At 38.0% G+C, this 24,783-nt stretch overlaps 2 protein-coding genes across 3 annotated transcripts in view; one reads left to right on the top strand and one right to left on the bottom strand.

Annotated features, from left to right (window-relative positions):
- Positions 1-24,783, bottom strand: part of LOC110590109 (zinc finger protein 14 homolog) — a 525,303-nt gene that overhangs the window by 478,429 nt on the left and 22,091 nt on the right. Inside the window, exons 1-4 of one of the 2 annotated variants that reach the window (XM_044922190.1) lie at positions 15,676-15,693; positions 15,276-15,402; positions 7,300-8,672; positions 794-814 (exon numbers count right to left, since the gene is read on the bottom strand). In XM_044922190.1, the coding sequence (XP_044778125.1) occupies positions 794-814; positions 7,300-8,672; positions 15,276-15,402; positions 15,676-15,684 (1,530 nt within the window). In that variant the 5' untranslated portion in view covers positions 15,685-15,693. Of the gene's footprint in view, positions 1-793; positions 815-6,909; positions 8,673-15,275; positions 15,403-15,675; positions 15,771-24,783 lie in introns of those variants that run through there. The other variant, XM_021700830.1, reaches the window with a different exon arrangement.
- Positions 1-24,783, top strand: part of LOC110590101 (zinc finger protein 382) — a 382,742-nt gene that overhangs the window by 256,009 nt on the left and 101,950 nt on the right. The gene's annotated exons all lie outside the window — the stretch shown is intronic.

Here is a 24,783-nt window from a genome sequence, read left to right on the forward strand (position 1 = left end):
GGACCGTGGGATCATGACCTGAGCCGAAGGCAGACGCTTAACCGACTAAGCCACACAGGCACCCTGAACCTTTTCCTTTTTTATTTCCATGGTCATTTTAGAGAAACATTTCTAATTTTGTTGATCTTTTAAAGAAACAAATTTTGATTTTATGTATGTTCTCTATTTTTTTTTGTTCTCTCATTTGTTTTTCACCTATTCTTTATTTCTTTAATTCCTTTTGTTTCAGGTTTTTCTCCCTAGTTTCTTAATGTGCTAAGTTAGGTTCTTCCTTTGAGATCTTTTAAAAATATTGGTATTTACAACTATAAATATACCTTTATGTAATGCTTTATATGCATCTCTTCGGTTCACTTTCATTCATCTGAAAGTATTCTAATTTTCCTCATGATTTTTTCTGTGACATTTTAGTTACTTAAGAGTGAGTTGTAGGGGCACCAGGGTGGCTCAGTTAAACATCTGACTCTTGGTTTTGGCCCAGGTAATGATCTCAGGGTTGTGGGGTCAAGCCCCGCTCTGGCTCTGCATTCAGTGGGGAATTTGCTTGGGATTCTTGCTCTCCCTCTTTCTCTGCCCCTCCCCCAGTGCTGTGTCTAAAATAAATAAATCTTTTTAAAAAGTGAGTTGTATAAGTTCCACATAGTTGTGATTTGTAATTCTTTTCACATTTTTGTTATTGACTTCTAATTCATTATCAAAATATACTTTGTACGATTTTAATTTGTCAATTTATTGAGACATGGCCTAAGACGTGTTCTAAGATGTGTTCTATTCTGGAGAATGTTTTGTGTACTTGAGAAGAATGTGTATTTTGCTATTATTGGTTAGCGTTTTTATTGATGTCTTTGATCTGGGTGGTTTATAGTGTTGTTCATGCCTTCTACTTTTTGTTGAACATCTTCCTAGTTGTTCTAGCCATTATTGAAAGTGGTTTGAATATTCTAATTACTGTTGTCAGTTGTTATTTCATGTATTTTGGAACTCTGTTTTTAAAGGTGCATTCTTTGTCACTGAAGCATTTTTATGATAGTAGTTTTAAAATTCTTGTAAGATAATTCCAACATCTTTGACATCTTATTAGGGTTTTTTGATGGTCTTTTCTCATTTAAGTTGAATATGCCTCATTCTTGCTAGGATGAATAAGTTTTGACTGTACTCTGGTAATTTGGTGTTATGACATTCTGGTTTCTGGGTAAATGTTACTCAGTGAGCTGGAATTTAGTCATGGCTCTATTCACATACATAGTTTGTGGAGGCCCCCATTAGGTGGAAGGGGAAAAGGCCTTTGTTCCTGCTGTTAAGAGTAGTAGTCAGTGTCTGATTATACAGTGCCTCTTCAAATGCCTGTCAGCTAGTACAGGGTGGAACACCAGCTAGTAAGCGCCAGGTCACAATGATAGTCAAGGCCCTAATCACACTCACACCCTCCCAGTGCACCTGTCCACCAGGAGAAGATGAGGTGTGTTTTATTTCTGGGCTATGATGGCAGTGTTCCACTCACATCTTTGTAGGGTCCACATTATTAATGGGCCAGGATTGGCAGTCAGGTTTCTGCTCATACAGCAGCTGAATGTACCCAGTGTTTGGGAGAAGGGACATTGCCTTATTCCTGGGCTGGGATGATAGGGCTGTGCACACACGCAGTCTCTGCAGATACTTACTGGCAAGGTTGTGGTGCTGCTTGCTGGCTGTTGTGCAGAATGGTGTGGGAGACAGGCATTTCTCTTTGTACCATTCAGGTAACATAGAGTTGGCATTGTCAAAAGGGCTTTTTGTTCTGCAGGGCCACAACTTTTTCAGCCCTTTGTCTGATCATATCATGGGTGTTTTTTGTTTTCTTGTTATTAGTGTGTGGTGTGTTTTGGGTAATTGTTTACATCAGGTGACATTTCCAATTTGCAAGGTTCTCTGGTACTCAGACCTGAAGCCAAAACAAAAACAAAACCCAACTCTCATCCAAGGAAGTCACCACTGCGCTGGGTTGTTCCTTAAGTCCCAAAGTCCATAATCAGTTTGCCCCCAGGTCTCAGTTTCAGATTCTTCTTAAGTTTCTAGTAAGTGGGGAGGAGTAGGGCAAAATATGTTTACTCCATCATGTCTAGAACAATTTTTTTAATCTTTGCTCTTTTGCATGTAGGATTTTTTGTTTTTCTGCTGCTGTTAAGATTCTTCTGTTATTACTGATTTTAATCAGTTTGGTTATGATTGCTTTGGTGTGATTTGCTTGGATGAGTTGAACTTCCTGGGTATGTGGGTTTACAGTTTTCACCAAATTTGGAAAACTTATTTCTGTAAATGTCTTTTTTTTTTTTTTTTGGTCCCGGCTCATTCTTTTTGCTCTCTTCCAGGGATCCCAATTACAATAATTAGGTTGATTGCAGTTATCCCATAGTTTTCTGTTACCTAATTTACTTTTATTAGTCTGATTTTCTGGTTCAGCTTATAGTTTTTGTTGCTGTGTTCTCAAGCTTAATGTTTTCTTTCATAGTGTCTACTCTATTAATCTCATTGACTGTATTTTTCAATCTTAGACATTTTTTAATCTCTAGAATTTTGTTTAGGTCTTTTAGTATTTTCCACATCTTATCATGATCAATCTCTTCTTCCTTGTTGGGCATGTAGAAAATAGTTTAGATGGTTGTAATGCCAGTATCTATTGCCAAATATGAAATCTAGCAAATCAAATATAAAAGCTATTTTTGTCATTCCTGGGTGTGTTCCTATAGATTTTTCTTGTTACACTCATGTATTCCTGCATTTTTACACTCCTGTTTTTGGTGTTTTTCCTACCAGCCACACATCATAAAATTTGCCTTCTATGTGCTTGGTATTTTTGTATTTCTAGAAATATACTCAAGGGGCGCCTGGGTGGCTCAGTCGTTAAGCATCTGCCTTCGACTCAGGTCATGATCCCAGGGTCCTGGGATCGAGCCCCACATCGGGCTCCCTGCTCAGCGGGAAGCCTGCTTCTCCCTCTCCCACTCCCCCTGCTTGTGTTTCCTCTCTCGCTGTCTCTGTCAAATAAATAAAATCTTTAAAAAAATAAAATTATAGAAATAAACTCAAGCTTATTCTGGAATATATCTATGTTACCTGGTAACAGTTTTTTCCTATTAAGATTTCCTTTAAACTTTATTAGGTGGGACCAGAAAGCCTTTAGTACTAACTTGCTTCTCTACTGAGGCACTAACTTTTCAAGTAATCTAACCAGTTTATTATGAAGTTTACCTCTCTGGATGATGGGGACAAACTATTTCTGGCTGTGTGAGCTCCCAAGGGTTACCTGTGCTTTTTCTAAGCAATTCTTTTGCTGGATTCAGGTAGTTACCTCCATGCACTGATCAAGACTTGCTCTAGTAGTCTGCCCTGCACCTAGCTTTCTCTGCCTCCCTGGACCCTCATCTCCATCTTTGCATCGCGATGCTCCCCCTGTATTCCTCCTCCCTGTGCTGAGATGTGGAAATGCCTACTAGGAAATAAGTGGAGTCAAAAATATGGATATCATATTTGTTTACACTTGGTTAGGTGTTTCTGTTGTCTTATGTTCAATATCTCAAAACAATTGCTGCTTGTATTTTATCTATAGTGTTTTGTTACTTTAGGCAGGAAGGTAAATCCAGTCTATTTTCCATTCTGGCTGCAAACAATATATTTTTTTTAAAGTTCTAGACTTACAGAAAAATTGTAAGAATACAGAATTTCCATACATTCTTCTCCTAGTTTGCATAATATTAACATATTACATTATCATAGTACAGTGATCAAAACCAGGACATTAACATTGGCATAGTACTATCAATTAAGTACTGGCTTTTTTTTTTTTTAAGATTTTATTTATTTTAGAGATAGTTGGGGGGAAGAACAGAGGGAGAGGGACAAGCAGGCTCTGTGCTGCCAGATGTGAGGCTCAAGCCCATGACCCTGAGATCATGACCTGAGCCGAAATCAAGAGTTGGGCGCTTAACTGATTGAGCCACCCAGGCGCCCCTAAAGTACCAGCTTTATTTGGATTTCACCAAGTCTCCACTAATGTTCCGAAGATCAAATCCAAATTCCTGCATTGTATTTAGTTGTCAAATGGCCTCAGTCTCCTCTACTCTTTTGGGAGTTTTTCATTCTACCCTTGCCACTCATGACCTTGAAAGGTCATGGATTTCTGGAGTAAGTTATTATATAGAAAGTTCTTCATTTTCAGTTTGTCGGCAGTTTCCTCATGATTACATTATGGTTATGCTTTTCTTTCTTTTTTCTTAAGTCAGAATACTATTCCTGTGGTATGCCCTTCTTAGTGCCTCACTTTGGGTAGTATATATGCCAGTGTCTTATTACTGGTGATCATTTCAAAAAGGTGGTATATGGAATGTTTTCTCCTTGTAATTATATATTTGGGATAGATACTTTGATATAATTCTAATGGCCTGTTTCTCTTTAAACTGTCACCTTCATATTTTAGTAACCATCAGTGAATTTTGTGTATAATTATTACTGTTATTACAGTGTTTCCCTATCTTCCTCATCCCTTTTATATTTATTAATTAGAATTCTTCACCACTAAACTGAAAAAGGATTCCATTATTGGAAGCTAATTTCATGGTTCACTGCAGCAATAAATAGGATAGGTCTGGCACATTCTTTTGTATTTAGGGGGAAAAACCCAAAAACTTCTATGTAGACTAGGGAAAATGTGGAAAGGATAAAGTACCAAATGAAAATGGAAAGGAATGAAGTTTTAACAATCTGATCACCAGAGAAGTAGCAAAAAAAAAAAAACGTTAATAGCAATAATTACATTATGGTTTATTGTACCAGCGGTCTGTGAAATTTCAGGAGTTCTTAACATAGTTCAAAGAAAAATGTTGATGTAATGTGACCAAAATATAGTTGTAATTACAAATAAGGGAGGCATAATAAGGGTATCTTGTATTTATTAAATTTTTATTTATTAATCATTTCAAAAAGTAAATGCCAAGATACATGGTTATTTTGTTTCTGTCATTCTTTTTAAGTGTATATGTAAGGTCTAGATAACTCATTGTTTTAATTTGTTCAAGCCAGCAAAAAGAAAAAGGAAAGGAAAAAAAATATATATATATAAAATTTTTTTTTTAAGATTTTATTTACTTCAGAGAGAGTGAGTGAGCAAGAGAAAAAACACCGGGGCGCCTGGGTGGCTCAGTTGGTTGAGCGACTGCCTTCGGCTCAGGTCATGATCCTGGAGTCCCGGGATCGAGTCCCGCATCGGGCTCCCTGCTCGGCGGGGAGCCTGCTTCTCCCTCTGACCCTCCCCCCTCTCATGTGCTCTCTCATTCTCTCTCTCTCAAATAAATAAATAAAATCTTAAAAAAAAGAAAAAACACCGGAGAGAGGGAGAAGCAGACTCCCTGCTGAGCAGGGAGCCCGATGTGGCGCTTGATCCCAGGACCCTGAGATCATGACCCGAGCCGAAGGCAGATGCTTAACCAACTGAGCCACCCAGGCACCTCTAAGTATATATTTTTAAAAACTGCTAATTTAAATAAAATACTAATTAGTAATATTTAAAGAAAAAGGTCAATATATACAATAAGAAAATGGCTTAATTACTATTGCTGGGTCATGCAAAACTAGAGTCCAAAAATTCTGGGGAAGACCAATTTGAAAAATTAAAATCTAATAAATGATACATAAATGTATACATAAATACATATGTACCTAAACAATAGGTAAATTTTCTTATAAACATCTAATAACCAGTGGCTCATAATTAACATTAATTGCATAACCAGGTCAACTCTCCTGACTAAAGAAAGAGATAATGGACAGTTAAGAATTACAACTTTATCTCTGTTCACTAATTTTCTTTCTTCTTTTGCTTTTCCTTTCCTTTCTAAAATATTGATTGTCAAGCTGCCACAACCCAGCAAGGCAACACTAACAGGGAATAAAAAGTATAAATATACAAAGCCCAATTGAAGCCATGGTAATAATAGAGTTGTAGACCCTCCAAATATAAGTTTACTAAGTTTATAATCATTGCAATAGTTGTAGATTTTCCCCTCCTTTAATAAATCTAAGAGACAGATAAGAATGGCTTAGTAAATTTTACAAAATATTTAAAAGTGACCCTTTCTTTTGGATCCTCATTGGTACTGCCTAGAGGTCAAAAGACTCTTTATTTTTTATTTGACAGAGAGAGACGGCGAGAGAGGGAACACACGCAGGGGGAGTGGGAGACGGAGCAGCAGGCTTCCAGCTGATCAGGGAGCCCGATGTGGGGCTCGATCCCAGGACCCCGAGATCATGACCTGAGCCGAAGCCAGACGCTTAAAGACTGAGACACCCAAGTGCCCCTCAAAAGGCTCTTTAAAGGAATTGTGTTGTGGTAGGTATTTAGGCAAGTCTGTCATGTCAAAACAGAAATTTTAAATCAATCAATGATGACAATGGGAAGGAAATTACTTATCTAACATTAAAACAAAAACAATAGAAAATTAAACAAAAACAAATCTGCACAAATACCATGCAGGGTCATAAGACTTTTTTTTTTTTTTAAAGATTTTTATTTATTTGTTTGACAGAGAGAGACACAGCGAGAGAGGGAACACAAGTAGGGGGAGTAGGAGAGGGAGAAGCAGGCCTCCCGCAGAGCAGGGAGCCCGATGCGGGGCTCGATCCCAGGACCCTGGGATCATGACCTGAGCCGAAGGCAGACCACTTAATGACTGAGCCACCCAGGCGCCCCGGGTCATAAGACTTTAAAACAACATAGTAAGTGACTGGAAGTTTTAACTCTCTGGAGGAAGGAAAGTACATCATATGTAACAAAAAATTAGAATGCAAAAGATTTATTTGAATAATATTACAAATTAACAAGCCAAAAACAATGAAAAGACAAAAGAACAAAAACACAAACATCAAAAGTAACTGTAAACAAAACATGCCTGGAAAAGAAATTCATGTGAAATTGACTAATAATTAGTGAAACACATTTTCCATACATATCAGAAATGAATAGGGACCATCTTATCTAAACGGATATTCACAATGTTAACTGATATGAAAAGGAGAAATAAAAACAAATATTTGGCAATATCTAACAAAACAAGTATACATCACCTATCACTGAGCAATTCTACTTCTAAATAGAGGGGCCAGGAAGTCTGGAAACAATAAGAGGAACAATGGCCCCTTGATTACTTCATATTATAATGCATGGACTTTCCCAGTGAAACTCAGATGCAAAAGGCTTTTGTACATGTCTTTCATTTGAGACAAAACACCAGTACAACTTTTTTATCATCAAGTAAGGTGCTTACCCACGCTAAAGGCACTGAGACATTCCTTACATTCATAGGGTTTCTTACCAGTATGAATTCTCTGATGTTTTGTAAAGGATGAACTATGTCTAAAGGCCTTCCCACATGCCTTGCATTCATAAGGTTTCTCTCCAGTATGAATTCTCTGATGTTCAGTAAGGGCTGAACTATGTCTGAAAGCCTTCCCACATACTTTACATTCATAAGGTTTTTCACCACTGTGAATCCTCTGATGTTGAATAAGTGCTGATGTAAGTCTAAAGAACTTTCCACACTCTTTACATTCATAAGGTTTCTGACCACTGTGAATTCTCTGGTGTCGAGTAAGTTCACTACCTACTCCAAAAGCTTTCCCACATTCCTTGCATTTATAGGGTTTCTCACCAGTATGAATTCTCTGATGTCTAGTCAGGGATGAACTATTTCTAAAGACCTTTCCACATGCCTTGCATTCATAGGGTTTCTTTCCGGTATGAATTCTCTGATGTCGAGCAAGTTCTCTACAGACTCCAAAGGTCTTCCCACATTCTTTACATGCATAAGGTTTCTCACCTGTATGAATTCTCTGATGTTCAATAAGCTGTGAACTAATTCTAAAGACTTTCTCACACTGTATACATTTGTATGGTTTTTCACCAGTATGAATTCTCTGATGTTCAGTTAGCTGTGAATGGAATCTAAAGTCCTTGCCACATTCCATACATTTGTAAGGTTTCTCATCAGTGTGGATTTTCTGGTGTCGAGTAAGTTGTGCATGCACTCTAAAGGATTTTCCACAGAAAGTGCATTCATAGGGTTTCTCACCATCATGAATTATTTGAAGTGGAGTTATTTCTTCAACTCTTCTAATGGTCCTTTCATATTCCTTACATTTATAGCACTTCTGATCATCATGCATTTTCTGTCTACTAAGGTCTTCATAAAAACTAAATGCATTCTCATATTCCATATATTTACAAGGTTTCACACCACTATGTATATTCAGTTGTAGGGTATGTGGGTCATCTCCAAAGGTTTTCCAATATGCATTATATTGATAGGTTTTCTCACCAGTATGTATTCTCTCATATTCATCAAAATTTAAGTCACAGCTAAGGACCTTCCCATATGCCTTATATGCATGGGGCTTCTTGCTATCATGAATTCTCTGATGTGATATAAGAGACTTATGATGTTTGTAATTGGACACTTTTTCAGAGTTGATTTTCATTTGGCTGAAATATCCCACTTCAGGTCTTTGTACTTCAGTCTTGCTTTTGCTTTGCCATTCATTTCTAAAAATGGAGCTCTCAAGACCAATGAATTTACTTTCTGTTACTTTCCACTGAGAACCAGTGATGTCCTTTCTAGTCTTTGTGTCATACTTGGACTCCAAATCTGAAAGAGAGGGGAAAAAGAAACACAATTTTTGTTTTCATGTGCCATAAAAATGAAACAATTATACGATGCAAAGGAGAAAAACTGCAAATACAAACAATACAAGTGAATGACTAAAATACCTCAATGAAGTCTTAAGAAAGATCAGAGAATGATGAAAGCATAATGTAAGATTGTGAGGTTTGTGATAAGGGAAACAGATAAAGTCAATGGGTCTGACATTTAGGTGTTGATCATCACTTAGTAAGCTTGTTGACTGTACTAATGTTTGGGAACCAATCCAGGTAAACTGACCAACATCTACAGATGTAGAACTAGTTATCAATATCATGTATAGATATAGCTAATGCAGATCATAATTTGATAATCTACACATACTAACAATTTTGGTTTTGTTTTTTGTTGGGGAGCCCAATGCGGGGTTTGAACTCACGACCCTATGATCAAGACCTGAACTGAGATCGAGTCGGACACTTACCTGACTGAGCCACCCAAGCACCTGAGGTTGGTTGGTTTCTATTTTTAAGACTTTTTATTTTATTTTTATTATTTGAGATAGAGAGCAAGTGAGAGAGAGACAGCATGAGCAGGGGGAGCAGCGGAGGCAGAGGGACAAGCAGACTCCCCACTGAGCAGGGAGCCCGACATGGGACTCGATCCCAGGACCCTGAGATCATGACCTGAGCCGAAGGCATACACTTAACCAACTGAGCCACCCAGGTGCCCTGGTTTGTTTTTTTTTTAACAAGAGAATCCAAATACTTTACTGTGGATAACAAGGTGCTTGTAAGACCTCATCTTAATCCATTATTCCTTTTCACCTAATCTTTTTTTGAGCTCTTACAACAAACATAATTTCCACCCACAGGATGTTTCATTGCTTAGAAATGGGTTCTTTATATACCACTTATATACCACCCACATTTTACCGTCCAGATCTAAAAGTTACTACCCTCAGAAATGAGGTACTAACTGATCGTAAGTTTGTATTTGTTTCTGTTCCAATATCGTTGCTCTAGTTGCCTCACATTATTTTTTTTAGTTGTGTATTCAGTAATTTTCTGTTGTTATGCTGTTTAGCCTTATTCCTTAAATTCCAAAAGGAGAAATATAATCATTATATGCCACTGAATAACAAGCCCCAGGGACATTTAAGTTGATAATTACAGGGAAATTAAATCACTTGATGAAAAGAATCTAAATAAGACAAAAAGGAAATATTATAAAGATCAGTCACTGGGTAACACAACTGATCATCAAAACAGTTATGTACACGTAAGAATGATGCAGTAGTTTAAGTGTGCCTCTGTTCCTTCCAACCCTCACACTATACTGCAGTGATTTATACACACACACAAGTAGTGTTTATGAATGATTTTTTTCTAATTGACTCTCCACTTACATATACTGTCTCCATCACTGCTGTTAATTCCCTGCTACGCATAACCATGATTTTCTTTACCCCACCTGTCAATAAAGATGAGGAATTTTATTTACTGTTCTTCATTAGCTTTTTCACTATCACACATCTATCCTACTGAAATCCTAGTCTATATTTAAATGTTTCCTTCGTGATCTTTCATTTTCCTATACTCAAAGTCAACGATTGTTACACTCTGCAAAGCAGTTTCAGAATATTTTCGATATTATAGTAGGTATAAATCATACTATAAAGCTTATGCAATTCTGAAAGGGGAAAAAGCTAACAGAATGATGTGGAAAAGGTGGTATAGGTGGGCAAGAATGTAAAAAACAATCTGTTGAACATTGGCTGGAGATTGGCAATTAGATGAGGGGATAACCTGAGGAAAATCCAAAATGAATGATAAACATTCCATGAAACAGGGCAAAAATAATTTCCTGTGACTGAATTATGTTATAAGTAACAAAAGTATAATAATGCAATCATTATTTGATTAGAATAATAAAACTGTAAATGAACGCCAGTATTAGTAAATTAAAAAGCACTTCTACCTAGAAATGAAAAAAAAAAAAACTTTCTACCAAATGTGGAAATGTGATATTACAAAAATTTCAGAGAATGATCCCATTGAAAATACAGTTGACCCTTGAAACTGGGATTAGGGTGCCATTGCCCTGCACAATCAAAAATCATCATATAACTTCTGACTCACCCCAAACTATTAATAGCCTACTACTGCCTGGAAGCCTTTCCAGTAACAGTTGATTAATACATATTTTATATGCTATATGTATTAGGTACTGTATTCATACAATAAAGTAAGCTAAAGAAAAAATGTTAAGAAAAACGTAAGAGGGCACCTGGGGGGCTCAGTCAGCTGAGCATCTGCCTTAGGCTCAGGTCATGATCCCAGAGTCCTGGGATTGAGCCCCACATTGGGCTCCCTGCTGCAGGAAGCCTGCTTCTCCCTCTCCCTTTGCCTGCCACTTCCCTTGCTTCTGCTGTCAAATAAATATAATCTTAAAAAAAAAAAAGAAAGAAAAATACATTTACAGTACTGTACTACCTTTATCAAAAAATTCACGTTTAGGGGCGCCTGGGTGGCTCAGTTGGTTGGGCGACTGCCTTCGGCTCGGGTCATGATCCTGGAGTCCCTGGATCGAGTCCCACATCGGGCTCCCTGCTCGGCAGGGAGTCTGCTTCTCCCTCTAACCCTCCCCCCTCTCCTGCTCTCTCTCTCTCTCTCAAATAAATAAATAAATAAAATATTAAAAAAAAAAATTCACGTTTAAGTGGACCCACACAGTTCAAACCTGTGTTGTTGAAAGGTCAACTGTATTATATATTAAAATCTAGGGCGCCTGGGTGGCTCAGTTGGTTAAGCGACTGCCTTCGGCTCAGGTCATGATCCCGGAGTCCTAGGATTGAGTCCCGCATTGGGCTCCCAGCTCAGTGGGGAGCCTGCTTCTCCCTCTGACCCTCTCCCCTCTCATGCTGTTTCTCTCTCTCTCAAATAAATAAATAAATAAATAAAATCTTTAAAAAAATAAAATCTATGGAAGTCAGCATTAGTCACACAAAAAGTAAGGATTTAAATATTTATGTTAATAAGGAGAAAATGAAAATAAGTAATGTATACATCCCAATCAAGAAGATAGGAAACAGGGGCGCCTGGGTGGCTCAGTCGTTAAGCGTCTGCCTTCAGCTCAGGTCATGATCCCAGGGTCCTGGGATCGAGCCCCGCATTGGGCTCCCTGCTCGGCCAGGAGCCTGCTTCTCCCTCTCCCACTCCCCCTGCTTGTGTTCCCTCTCTAGCTGTCTCTCTCTCTCTCTCTCTGTCAAATAAATAAAATAAAATCTTTAAAAAAAAAAAAAGAAGAAGATAGGAAACAACAAAGTGACCTTAAAAAAAGGTGAGGGGGGAATTCAATAAATACAGAATCAGATATAGCTAGAAAACATAGAAAAAATATAAATAACAAATATAAAAAATAAAATGATAAAAGAGAAAACCATCAGAGAAGGTATTTTCTAAAATGTTTTAAGACTGCTATGCTAATCAGGGCGCCTGGGTGGCTCAGTTGGTTAAGCGACTGCCTTCAGCTCGGGTCATGATCCCGGAGTCCTGGGATCGAGCCCCACGTTGGGCTCCCAGCTCAGCGGGGAGCCTGCTTCTCCCTCTGACCCTCTCCCCTCTCATGCTGTTTCTCTCGCTCTCACATAAATAAATAAAATCTTAAAAAAAAAAAAAGACTGCTATGCTAATCAATTTGAAAATGTTGAATTACTGAATGAAAAGGGTGAATTATTTTCTAGGTAAATAGATATTAGAAACCCCAGGAGCCATAAAAATTGAAAAAGACCAATTTGCTAGACAGATAAAACTTGTTAGAGACTCACCTCCCACGAAACAAAAAATCATAAGCATGCCCATTGCTCAGGTTGTGGTAGTAAAACATGTAACAAGCTAGGGCTCCTAAAAGAAAGATCCGACTCATGATGTGGTGTAGGGAAGGGAGATGTGCCCTTGATTGTTGTGACAGAAAGCAAGAAATCTGAATATAGACACACTACTATGGTGTGAGGATGGAAGGCATGGAGACATGCTTTAGCTGTTGCATCATTCTTACAGGACACACAAATCACCTGAAGGAGCTAAGGGAGACCACCATTTGACAATACAAGAATCAAAAGGGGAAAAAAACCTTTGTGTACTAAAATATGCTAAATAAATAAGTAAAATTAATACCTAGTATTGATTTTTTTTAAACTACAACAGAAACCACAAACTTAGACCAGAAGAACACACTTTTCACCAATTCAGGTGTCTGGTCTGGGATAAGGAAGGTATAGGGTGAGGCTGGGAAAGTCTCAAAAAGCAAGAATAAATTTAAAGATTAAAGGACTGAGTCAGAGACACACAAAAATCACCATAAGAAATTTCTTGATATCCATACAACTGGGCATCAAGAATTAAGACTGGTGAGCTAAAGTAAACTGAATCAAAAACCAATAAAAAAAAAATGAGACATAAACAAGAGAAAGTCAGAAAATTTCAGATGCACCATTTTTAGTCGCTAATCAGTTACAATCGTAGGAAGAACATAAACATTCTTGCTGGTAACAGAACATGAGGGCAACTAATAAATGCAGAAGGAATGAGGGATTTAGAAGAAAACACTGATCTAAATGAAGATTTTTAATTGTAAAAATCATCAGGCTAATTATTAATAAGGAACTATATATTCACAGAATGAGAAGCTAAGACAACAGATTTTTCTTTTTCTTTTTTTTTAAGTAGGCTCCCTCGGGGCTTGAACTCACAACGCTGAGATCAAAACTTGAGGTGAGAGCAAGAGTAGGATACTTAACCGACTGAACCACCCAGGCGCCCCTCACAGAGATACCCTTCTGACCATACTGTGTGAATTTGCTTTCTCCCTCATTCTTTATTCCTTTGTTGTTATTTTTTACTTTTCTTTATAGCACTTACCACTATATATGATACATTTTCTAATTATTTGTTTTCCTGTTTATTATACATCTCACTAGTGAGTCAATTCCGTAAAGCAAGAACTGTATCATTTTTTCTCACCATTGTACTGATAGGTCTACCATAATATTTATCTCAGTGTAGACAGTGATTAAATGTTGAGTATATAAATGACCATGGTTTTTTGTCAAGAGAATTTATATAAATCCAAATAGAAAGCAACATGGAAAAAATGTTGGTTGCACTAGGGAAGACCTTAATTGGCTTCCCCAAGTGTTGGGCTTTTTTCCACAGGGCTTTAAAGGGAGTTTCCCAAAAACATCACAAGGACCCACACCTCTTCCCAGAGAAGCTGGGCTTTTTACTCTGGTGATGGCTTTCCCTCTCTTACCAGCCCTCACTCACCTGGCCCTCTGTTCTTGTCATATCCCTTACGATCCTCCAGAACAGCTTCCCTTCCTCCAATAAGGTGATCACAAATGGCTTAAAAATGGAACAATATGGGCACCTGGGTGGCTCAGATGGTTAAGCGTCTGCCTTCGGCTCGGGTCATGATCCCGGGGTCCTGGGATCGAGTCCCGCCATCGGGCTCCCTGCTCTTTGGGAGCCTGCTTCTCCCTCTGCCTCTCTCTGTCTCTCATGAATAAATAAAAAAAATCTTTAAAAAAAAAAAAAAAAGAACAACCTGCTTATGACAAAGGAATGTAACATAAGGTATAAAAAAAAGAACTACAATTATATAAAACACTTACGAGAATTGGTTAAGTTTTGATAAATGAAGTTGAATTGATACTGATAGATTTCAGAGAAAAGAAATGTGAGGAGATTGAAAGACCATTCACCTTAGAGTGACCACAGAATTATATAAAGAGATCTTTATTCAAACCCATTCCAACTCTTTGTCTTGTGAGGCAATTTATTGTACCAGTTAATAACATCAGCTTTTGTGTCGGACTACTTGGGTAGAAAACCTCCTTTTGATACTAATTAGCTGTGTAATCCTGGAGAAGTTGCCTAAATACTTTTTGTCTTAGCAAAATAATACAACAAGTATTCATGTCATAGGATTACTGAAGAATTAAAAGATTCAATATATGAAAAGTGCTTAGAATAGAACCTGGTACATGCCAAGATCTATGTGATCTGACAGGAAAACAGGCAGCTTTCTAAAACATTAAAAGATCCTTATTGGAATACTGACAATGTTAAATGCGAAGTTCTTCAACCACAAAACAGGTATAAGACCGTACATGTGAGGCAATGAACATGAATTCTGTTTATCCATCTAACATACAAATTATGCATTCTTTTAATAATCATAACAAATCAGGACACAGTTTCCTAGCTACTCTTCAAGAAGGTGGGATAGAAAATAGCAAAGCATTTGTAGCAATTCTGACTTCGAACCCAATATAAGAGCTATCTCAAAGGATGTGTTTTATGTCTTCTAAAATTCAAATTAAACTCCCTGGGTATCAGGGAAAGCAGAAATATGAAGGGACTAAGAAGATACAAACATCATGAAGAATGATGAATGTGCTTAATGGAGGTGTCATTTACAACCCAATGTTCAACCATGCCTCTGGAAACAGGTACCTACTTTCTTGTAAGATAGCCTTGGGTTTACTAAAAAGCAACTGATATTCAATAGCGCATATTCTAAATTATATGAAGCAGATAAATTTACCCAGTGAGACCAAGTTGCTATAGTTCTCCATCATCACATCCCAATACAAGTCCCTCTGAGCTGAATCCAGATATTCCCATTCCTCTTGAGAGAAGTTGATGACCACATCCCTGAATGTCACCAATTCCTGAAACAACAAACCGTATATAGGTGAAATTGAAGGAAATATTTTTGAGAAAAAAGAAAAGAATTGCATTATGGCAGGTAGACTAAATAGTAACCTGGTAGGCCAAGGGTAGAAGATCTGTAGAACAGATAGGCACACAGGAGTTATACTGTTATGTGTGGTTCCAACTCTCACCAGAAAGTGAAAAACTATGGGAATGTGGGGCAGGCTCTATTTGGTAGGAAGGTTCAGAAAAAGGAAATGTTCACAAAGGAGACAGATCCAGCAACTTACATGGTCCATGCTTAGAACTGTAAAGAATTGGTCTGGGAATTCCATTTCTGCCATGACAGCGTGAGGAACTCCGATCACATGCTCCTCCGTCAAAACTGGTGAAAATTATATATAAAAATATATAGCAAATGAAAAAAACATTTGTTCAAGAAAATCTGCTAAAACTTATTACAAGCTGAAATTCTACGGTATCTGAACCAAACCCTTCCTTGTTCATTCCATCTGAGAAAAATCCTCTATTCCATACTGGTACAGTCAAGGCTTCCTCACCACTCATCAACCCTTGCTCCCAGATAGATAGCCATCTTTCTGGGAGGAGCAGGACATCAACATTTCTCATCCTGCCCCCACCTGCCTATTGCTCAGGAAAATGCAGCTAAGGGATAGAGATTTTCTTCTGTCTAACAGCCACACACGAAATGTAATATGTGCCCTGGGTGTGGCAGTGGTAAGAATACCGGGGTTCTAGTTGTCTGCCTTGGATCATGGGAGAGGATCATGGATCATGCCGAGAGCACATTGCAACTTCTGGCTGCTGTACCCCACCCCACCCCCAATCTACCAAGTACTCAGTTCCTAAAAGCAGAGGTGTGACTCAGAGTGAAGCATGCTATTGTCCCAAGCACTAGATCTGTGGCTCTGTGATTTCATCCAGGGGGAGAAGCAGGCCACAGACAAGAGAGCTGTATATCCCTCTCCAAAGGAAATTACTTCATTTGTAACCATGGATAAATTCAAGCCTAAGGACATTCTCAAAAACAGCGAAGTTTTGGTAAAAGACTGAAAGACTCACTGGAGGTGAGTGAGTGATTTTCACAGGCAGTATATACATGTATTTTTTCCCTTTTCACTTAACCATTTTGAATATCAACTGTATAAAATAATATATTATTGGGCCTATAACATATAAAAGTATAATATTTCTGCTAGTAACACAAAGGAGGTGGGTAAAAGCAAAGCCAAATTGGGCTAAGTAAATGAATATAGCTGGTACTTCAAATCCACAATATCAAATCAAAAAAATAAAAAACAGTAAATAAGGAGCAACTGGCTGGCTCAGTAGGCATAGCATGTGGCTCTGATCTTGGGGTTGTGAGTTCAAGCACCATGCTGGGTGTAGAGCTTACTGAAAATTATAAGATTAAAACAACAAAAGCTATGACAGGTTTTCTTTTGTTCTCGTACTTTTTTAAAAAATTTAAATTCAATTAATATATATTATTGGTTTCAGAGGTATAGGCCTGTGATTCATCAGTCTTACATAATACCCAGTGCTCATTATATCACATGCCCTCCTTAATGTCCATCGCCCAGTCACCCCATCCTTCCATCCCCCTCCCCTCCAGCAACCCTCAGATTGTTTTTTTTTTAAAGATTTTATTTATTTATCTGACACACAGAGACACAGCGAGAGAGGGAACACAAGCAGGGAGAGTGGGAGAGGAGAAGCAGGCTTCCTGCGGAGCAGGGAGCCTGATGCAGGGCCTGGGATCATGACCTGAGACAAAGGCAGATGCTTAATGACTGAGCCACCCAGGCGCCTCCAGATTGTTTATGATTAAGAGTCTCTTATGGTTTGTCTCCCTCTCTGGTTTCGTCTTGTTTTTTTCCTCTCTTCCCCTATGATCCTGTTTTGTTTCCTAAATTCCACATATCCGTGAGATCATATGATAATTATCTCTGATTGACTTATTTTTTAAAGATTTTTTATTTATTTATTTGACAGAGAGAGACACAGTGAGAGAGGGAACACAAGCAGGGGGAGTGGGAGAGGGAGAAGCAGGCTTCCCACGGAGCAGGGAGCCCAATGTGGGGCTCGATCCCAGGACCCTGGGATCATGACCTGAGCTGAAGGCAGACGCTTAATGATTGAGCCACCCAGGCGCCCTCTGATTGACTTATGTTGCTCAGCAAAACAGTTCAATCCACGTCACTGCAAATGGCAAGATTTCCATTTTTGATGGCTGTGTAATATTCCATTGTGTGTGTGTGTGTGTGTGTATACACCACATCATCTTTATCCATTCATCTGTTGATGGACATCCGGGCTTTTTCCATAGTTTGGCTATTGTGGACATTGCTGCTATAAACATTGGGGTACAGGTGCCCCTTTGGATCACTACATTTGTATTTTTGGGGTAAATGCCCAGTAGTGGAGTTGCTGGGTCGTAGGGTAGCTCCATTTTCAACTTTTTGAGGAAACTCCATACTGTTTTCCAGAGTGGCTGCACCAGTTGCATTCCCACCAACAGTGTAGGAGGGTTCCCCTTTTTGTTCTCATACTTTTTAAAAGACAAGTAACACTTCTCTATCTCATGGGATTTTAGTATATATGGAAAGCTGTTTCTCATTAGATGTATACATTAAGCTCTGGATCAACCACTAAAAATAGGTGCAAATCATTTATCTCATAAGGGGTTAAATATCCAAAATACATAAAGGACTCTTACAACTCAGTATAAAAAAAGACATAATCCAATTAAAAAATGGGCAGAGGATCTGAATAGACATTTTCCCCAAAAATATAAATGGTTAACAAATACATGAAAAGGTGCTCCATATCATTAATTGTCACAGAAATGCAATTCAAAACCACAATGAGATACTGCCTTATACCTGTTAGAATGACTGTTATCAAAAAGACAACAAATAACAAGTGTTGGTGAGATGTGGAGAAAAGGGAAACCTTCTGCACTGTTGGGAATGTAAACTGGTGCAGCAGCTATGGAAAACACTATGGAGGTTCCTCAAAGATTTAAAAATAGAACCACCGTATGATCTAAGCAATTCCACCTCTATTTATCTGAAGGAAATGAAAGCTTTCAGAAAGATTTCTGCACCCCATATGTTCACTGCAGCATTATCTAAAATACACAAGGCATGGAAACAAAATAAATGTTCACTGATGGTTGAATGGTTAAGGAAAATTTGGTGTGTATACAGAATGGAATATTATTCTGCCATAAAAAGGTAAGGAAATTGTGCCATTTGCAACTACTTGAATTGACCTCGAGGGCATTATGCTAGCTGAAGTAAATCAAAGAAAAATACTCAATGATCTCACTTATATCTGGAATTAAGACTTAAAAAACAAAACAACCTCACAGATACAACATAGTGGTGGTTTCTGGGGCAGGTGGGGGGGGGTGGAATGTGGGTGGGCGAAATGGATGAACGTGGCCAAGGAAGGTACAAATTTCCAATTATAAAGTAAGTCAAGAGGATATTAATGTATAGCATAGTAATTATACTTGATACTGTGTTGTATGTTTGAAAGTGGCTAAGATGGTAAATCTTAAAAGTTATCAGAAGAAGGTGATGGATGTTAACTGAATTTATTTTGGTAATAATCATTTTGCAATATACACATATATTAAATCATGTTGTACACCTAAAACTAATGTGTTACATGTCAATAATATCTCAATAAAGCTAAAAGAAATAAAGAACAATGGTGAAGGCAACTGAAAGGCAAATATATAATCCAGTAATACTGTATTTTGTGTTTGTTGTTCCTCCTTTTTTGCGATGTCTTTAAAGACCTGCGTAAAACATAATTATAAACCTATTTAAAGGGCACACAATGTATAAGGATATGATCTGGGACTAAAACATTAGAAAAGAAGGTTGGAGCAGTTATAGGAGCTAAACTTTTCTATACTATTAAAGCTAAATTGCTGTACAGTGAAGGTGTGACTCAGCAGGTCTGAAATGTTTAAGCCCTGCCCATTCCAAACAAAGTGTAGGCCCTTAACCAGCTCCTGGTAGATTACCTCTAGTCCTGGAATATCTGGCATTTAATGATTTTAATCTGTATCCTGTCACTGGAAAAAAAAAAATGAGTACAACAGCTTTTCTGATGTCTGTGAATCCTTCTGGCAAATCATTGAAACTGAGGGTGGTCTTGGGACCCCTGAATAAAGATGGTTTTATTTCAAACTAGTTCATCATAAATACAAATTTTTAATTGAAGTCTACAGGATAAATGCTAAGAAAATGACTAAATGGTATAATGAATAGGAAATAAAAAAGGAGTGAAATGATAAACTATAAAAAAATCAACGGACAGAAAGGAAACCAACTAGGGACAGAAAAGTAAAGAAGATACAGTGTATATAGAAAACAAGTAGAAAATGGTAGAAGCAAGTCTTCAGTTATTACATATTAAATGCAAATGGATTAGACTTTTCAACTAAAAGGCAGACATTGGCAGAATGGGTAGAAAATATGGTATAACTGTATTCAATTACAACAAACTGATAACAAATCCAAATATATAAATAGGTTGAAAATAAAAGGATGGAAAAGTATATTGCATACCGTAGTCATCAAAGAGCTGGATGGCTATACTAATTATGAGACCAAATAGGCTTTACATCAGTACTTCTTACAGGAGACAAAGAAACCTCATATGTTGATAAAAGGGTCTGCCTACAAGAAGACACAACTATGAACACATATGCCTTGAAGCAACAATTGACAGGATTGAGGGGAGAAATAGAAAGTTCTTTATTTTTTAAGATTTATTTATTATTGGGGCACCTGGATGGCTTCAGTTAAGTGGCTGACTCTTGATTTCAGCTCAAGTCATAATCTCAGGGTTGTGAGACTGAGAGCCCTGAGTTGGGCTCTGTGCTCAGTTGGGAGTCTGAGATTCTCTTTCCCTTTCCCGCTGCCCCTCCTCCTGCTTGCACACGTATGCTCTCTCTCTCTCAAATAAATTTTTTTTTAAGAAAAGTTTTGCCTATCCATAATAAAATTAGAAGTAACAGAAAGAAAAATGGGAAACTCAAAAACATGTGGAATTTAAACAAAACATTCCTAAATAACACATCAAAAATGAAAAGGGAAACTGGAAAATATCTTGTGAATAACACAACATATCAAAATTTATGACAAGCAATTAATGATTAGAGGAAAACTTTTGAAGCTTAAAGTGCCTATAATTAAAAGCAAATATCTAGGGGCGGCTGGGTGGCTCAGTCGTTGGGCGTCTGCCTTCAGCTCAGGTCGTGATCCCAGGGTCCTGGGATTGAGCCCCACATCGGGCTCCCTGCTCAGCAGGAAGCCTGCTTCTCCCTCTCCCACTCCCCCTGCTTGTGTTCCCTCTCTCACTGTGTCTCTCTCTGTCAAATAAAAAAAATCTTAAAAAAAAAAAAAGTAAATACCTAGGTCAAATCTAACCTCCCTCCTTAAGTCACTGGGAAAAGAGTAAAGATATCAAATAGGAAAAATACCCCAAAATAAATGAAACTGAAAGCTAGTTTTATGAAAAGTTTTTAAAAGTTCACAAATGTTTAGAAAATCTAGAATGACTGAAGAGAGAAGACTCCCATTACTATAATCATAACTGAAAGAGGGGACAACAATACCAGCTTAACAGAAATGAAAATTGATTACGAAGGATCAAAATGAACAATTGCACAAGAAATCAGAAAACCCAGATGAATTGGATAAATTCATAGAAACACACAGACTTTCAAATTTACTCATGAAGACAGAATATTTGAATAATCTTGAATTATTTTTAAAACTACCCATAAAGAAAAGCCCAGGTCTGCATAGCTTCACTGTTAAATTCTATGAAACATTTAAAGCAGAATACTAATTCTTCACCAACTCTTCAAGATGTAAAAAAGGAGAGAAAACTTCCCAACTCATTTTATGAAGCCAATACTAGATAGTAATATCAGAAGAAGACATTACAATAAAATGGCAACTACCGCTGTATCTTTTATGAATATGGATGCAAAAAATCTAAACAAAACACTGGTAACCTGAATCTAGGAACATATAAAAATAATTACATACCTTGATTGAGTGGGATTTATCCCTGGAATTCAAAATTAGATTGTTAATCTAATGTGATATATCGTATCAGTGTAATAAAAAATAAAAACTACATGACCATTTTCATACATGAAGAATAAGCATCTGACAAAATCCAACACCCTTTCATGACAAGAGAGTGAATTTAGGAATAGAAGGGAACTACCTCCACATGATAAAATTGACAGCTACCATTAGACATAGTGATCTTACCCCTAATATCAGAACAGGACAAGGATATATAAATCTTATTGCCTCTTCTTTTTTAAAATTTATTTAGTTGAGAGAGAAAGAGTGAGTACAAGTGGGAGAAGCAGAGGGAGCAAGAATCTCAGACTCCGGCTGAGCACGGAGCCCCACGGTGGCTTGATCTCACGACCCCAAGATCACAACCTGAGCCAAAACCAAGATTTAGACACCCAACCAACTGCGCCACCCAGATGCACCCCCCCCATTGCCTCTTATCATCAACATTGTTCTAGAGGTATAGCAAGGACAAACAGGAAATAAAAAGAGGCACGTGTAGTGGAAAGAAGGAAGGAAAATAATCTCCATTAATAGATGACATGACCTTGTATACAGAAAACCCTAAAACACTGACTGTAACACTATTAGAACTCAGCAAGATCGCAGGATGCAAATAAATATGCAAAAATCAATTATATGTTTATACATTTGCAATAATAATCTGAATTAAAATAATTCCAAGATGCCTGGGTGGCTCAGTTGGTTAAGCAACCGACTCTTGATTTCAGCTCAGGTCAAGCAGGAAGTCTGCTTGAGATTCTTTCTTCCTCACCCTCTGTCCCTCACCCTCGCTCACACTTGTGCACATGTGCACTCTCTAAAATAAATAAATCTTTTTAAAAAAAGGAAAAAATAATTCCATTTATAACAGTATCCAAAGGAATGAAATATTTAACAAAAATGCAAACTGTGTACTTTAAAAAAAAAATTAGTAAAAGAACTTAATTAAGCTGAAAGTCATCCCATGTTTATGAACTGGACTACTAGACAGTAAGATCGCAATATTCCTCAAAACAATCTACACATTCAATGTAACCCCATCAGAGTCCCAGTTGGCTTCTTTGTAGACACTGACATGCTGACTTTTTTTTTTTTTTTTTTTTTTTTAAAGATTTTATTCATTTATTTGAGAGAGAAAGAGCACACGTGAGAGGGGGGAGGGTCAGAGGGAGAAGCAGACTCCCTGCCGAGCAGGGAGCCCGATGCGGGACTCGATCCCGGGACTCCAGGATCATGACCTGGGCCGAAGGCAGTCGCTTAACCAACTGAGCCACCCAGGCGCCCTGACTTTTTTTTTTTTTTAAGATTTTATTTATTTGTTTGACAGAGAGAGACACAGCGAGAGAGGGAACACAAGCAGGGGGAGTGGGAGAGGGAAAAGCAGGCCTCCCACGGAGCAGGGAGTCTGACACGGGGCTTGATCCCAGAACCCTGGGATCACGACTGAGCCACCCAGGCGCCCCTGACATGCTGACTTTTAAATTCATGTGAAATTGTAAGTGATTCAGAATAACAAAAATAACTGGAAAAAACAAAAACAAAAACAAAATTGGAAGACTAGCAATTCCCAACCTAATCAAAGCAACTGAATGTTGCCATAATGTTAAATATATTAATCAACAGAATGGAACTGTTTGGAAATTAAACCCATGTATCTCTAGTCAATTGATTTTTTTTAGGATTTATTTATTTATTTTAGAGAGAGTGAGAATGGGTGTGGGGGGGGAGGGCAGAGGGAGGGAGAACGAGAATCTCAAGCAGACTCCTTGCTGAGGGGCGAGCCTGACTCCGGGCTGGATCTTACGACCCTGAGATCATGACCTAAGCCAAAATCAGAGATGCCTGACTGACCGAGCCACCCAGGTGCCCCAAATGATTTTTGACAAGAGCACAAAGACCTTTCAGTGGGGAAAGGACAGTCTTTTCAACAAATGGTGCTAAGAAAACTGGATATCCACATACAAAAAGAATGAAATTAGACTCCTTCCCACACAATATATGAGAATGAACTAAAAATTGATCAATGACCCAAATGTAAACCTAAAAATATAAAACTCATAGAAAATATAGGAGTAAATCATCGTGACCTTAAATTCAGCAATGGATTCTTGGGGACACCAAAACACACATAACAAAAGAAAAAAATGGAAAAATTGGGCTTCATCAAAACTGAAATCTTTTGCCAGGAATATATCATTTACAAATATTTTCTATTCTGTAGATTGTCCTTTCAGTTTTTCCAGTAATGTTCTTTGATACACAAAAGATTTCAATAAACATTTCTCCAGAGAAGATACATAAATGTTAATAAGCCCATGTAAAAAAAATTCTAAAAATCGTGATCAGGGAAATGCATTTCAGAACTGCAATGAGAGTGACAGCAGCAAGATGTCAGACTTGAAAGCTCCAGATCCTTGTTCCCTTACAGAATCAAAAAATAACTAAAAACAAAATCCTAAGAATTGGCTAAAATAATTTTCATATGAGTTTTAGAAATCTAAAACCTACAGCAACAAGTAAATGCTCAATCAAGTAAAACCAGACTGAAAAAGTAGGAAATTTTGTGAGGCTTTTTACTTCCCCTTACCCCAATGCTGGCATGGTAAGGAAGAATTGTCCTATTTCACAGTTCCCTCCTTTTGGCTGAAAGTAGCAATACAACTCATTTGCAACATTCCAGTCTGTCTCTGGGCTGCCTAATAGACTTTTCTCTCTTTTACCTGAGTTGGAGTTCAGACAGGTAATCGTGGCACAGCTTAGATGTTAGGCTGTAAAGGGCCACAGAAGTCAGTGGCAGGCACCATGGTCCACCAAATCTGCAGGGGGACTGTAGACCTGTGGATGCCTGGGGCAGAAGATTACAGGGAGAGAAATACAATAGAACCTGTAAGGCCCACAGAAGATGGGGTGAGATTCTTTAGAAATTGAGACATTCATTATTTTAAAAAATATTTATTTATTTATTTGAGAGAGAGAGAGAGAGGCAGAAACTTTAGCAGACTTCTGCGTTGAGGGCAGAGCCTGATGCGGGGCTCAATCCCAGGAGCCAGAGATCACAACCTGAGGGGAAACCAAGTCGAATGCTTAACTGACTGCGCCACCCAGGTGCCCCTAGAAATTAAGCAGGTGGTGTATGAGGAACACTGAGCAAAGGCACATATACAGGCATTGGCACAGTAAACGCCTAGGGGAAAAAAAACTAAGAAGACCTTGTGTTTTCACCCTGGGCTGATACAAGGCTCAGAACATGCC

The sequence above is a fragment of the Neomonachus schauinslandi genome, chromosome 16 (assembly GCF_002201575.2).
Source record: "Neomonachus schauinslandi chromosome 16, ASM220157v2, whole genome shotgun sequence".
NCBI classification, from domain to species: Eukaryota; Metazoa; Chordata; class Mammalia; order Carnivora; family Phocidae; genus Neomonachus; species Neomonachus schauinslandi.